Source organism: Aplysia californica, unplaced genomic scaffold (genome assembly GCF_000002075.1).
Source record: "Aplysia californica isolate F4 #8 unplaced genomic scaffold, AplCal3.0 scaffold01168, whole genome shotgun sequence".
NCBI lineage: Eukaryota > Metazoa > Mollusca > Gastropoda > Aplysiida > Aplysiidae > Aplysia > Aplysia californica.
The window spans coordinates 63599-64724 of record NW_004798438.1 but is presented as its reverse complement, the minus strand read 5'-3'; the positions used below and the strand labels follow the sequence as shown (position 1 = coordinate 64724).

The following is a 1126-nucleotide window of genomic DNA, read 5'->3' as shown; positions in this document are numbered from 1 at the left end:
CTCTCTCTCTCTCTCTCTTTATATCTCAAAGACTGCAGGTGTATGTTTTGACCTTATTTTCAAAGTCTGCCTGCAGCAGGTTTTACTCCGTTGATCCCAAAAGGAGGGGCAAAGATTCCTTCACTATCAGATTGCCCGGCTTGTTCTCTCGGATGTCTACATGTCTAGGTAGCCATGCAAACACACAACGCTTTCCCTGTTCAGTCAAGGTGTGAATTGACCAAAAGTGAGTCGATTGCGCCGTAAAACACCAACTCAAACAAACAAACAACTCAAGTGGTGAATCCTCAACTGTAGTTTAACTACAGTCAGAACTGTCTAAGACGGACACCCATTGTCGAGGATAAAAGTGGCCGCACTGGACAGGTGGATGTTTTACAGGGTGCCAACAAATATATTAAAAATACGCAAGGACGGAGAGAAGAATTAGCCGCTTGTACAGGAGGGTGCCGTAGCGGAACGGGTTATAGTGAGCTCGTCTCCAAAACGGAAAGTCCGGGTTCGAGCCTCGGTTCAGACACAGATTTTTTTCGTCCTCTCCTGCCCACACAACAGTAATGGGTACCTGACTTCGAGCTGGGGAAGTAAAGGCGGCGTGGAAAGGAACTGGCCACCCTACCATAATATACCGAAGGCCCAGGAAGTTGTCTCATTAAAGAGGCAATCCCCAATGTCCGGATCGGATGGGGGGAACAACTTTACAGTTGATTGTTTTATACAAGCTGACGTTTGAGAAGGTTCGACTGTATTTTTCAGGTTTTGTGGGATGAAATCGGTGAGTGAAGTGAAGCAGGACAAGGAATAGGCAACAGAAAGAGAAAAGATGATTTGGACAAATTTTTAGGAGTCCATTGTCATGTCAAAGTGGAAGTATAAAAATAAAAATTGTATAAATTCTAAACAACACTTTGAGGCATGTGTTTAAATCCTCCTTCCAGGAATACCCACCAACTCGTTCCAAAGAGACTTCCCTACCGACCCCTTCATCAACAGCCAGATACAAACTTTGATCAAGACTTGTGAAGCTGACAGAAGCAGGTGAGTCAAAGTTGTTTATTTACTCTCTTCTGTCTGCCTGTCTGTCCGTCTGTCTGTCACACAATCTCTCTCTCTCTCTCTCTCTCTC

At 44.8% G+C, this 1126-nt stretch overlaps 1 protein-coding gene across 1 annotated transcript in view; it reads left to right on the top strand.

Moving 5' to 3' along the window:
* Positions 1–1038, top strand: part of LOC118477205 — a gene marked incomplete at both ends in the record, with an annotated part of 10458 nt that extends 9420 nt beyond the window's left edge. Inside the window, 1 exon segment of the mRNA XM_035973370.1 lies at positions 939–1038. Within this exon segment, the coding sequence (XP_035829263.1) occupies positions 939–1038 (100 nt within the window).
* Between the last annotated feature and the right edge of the window lie 88 nt (positions 1039–1126).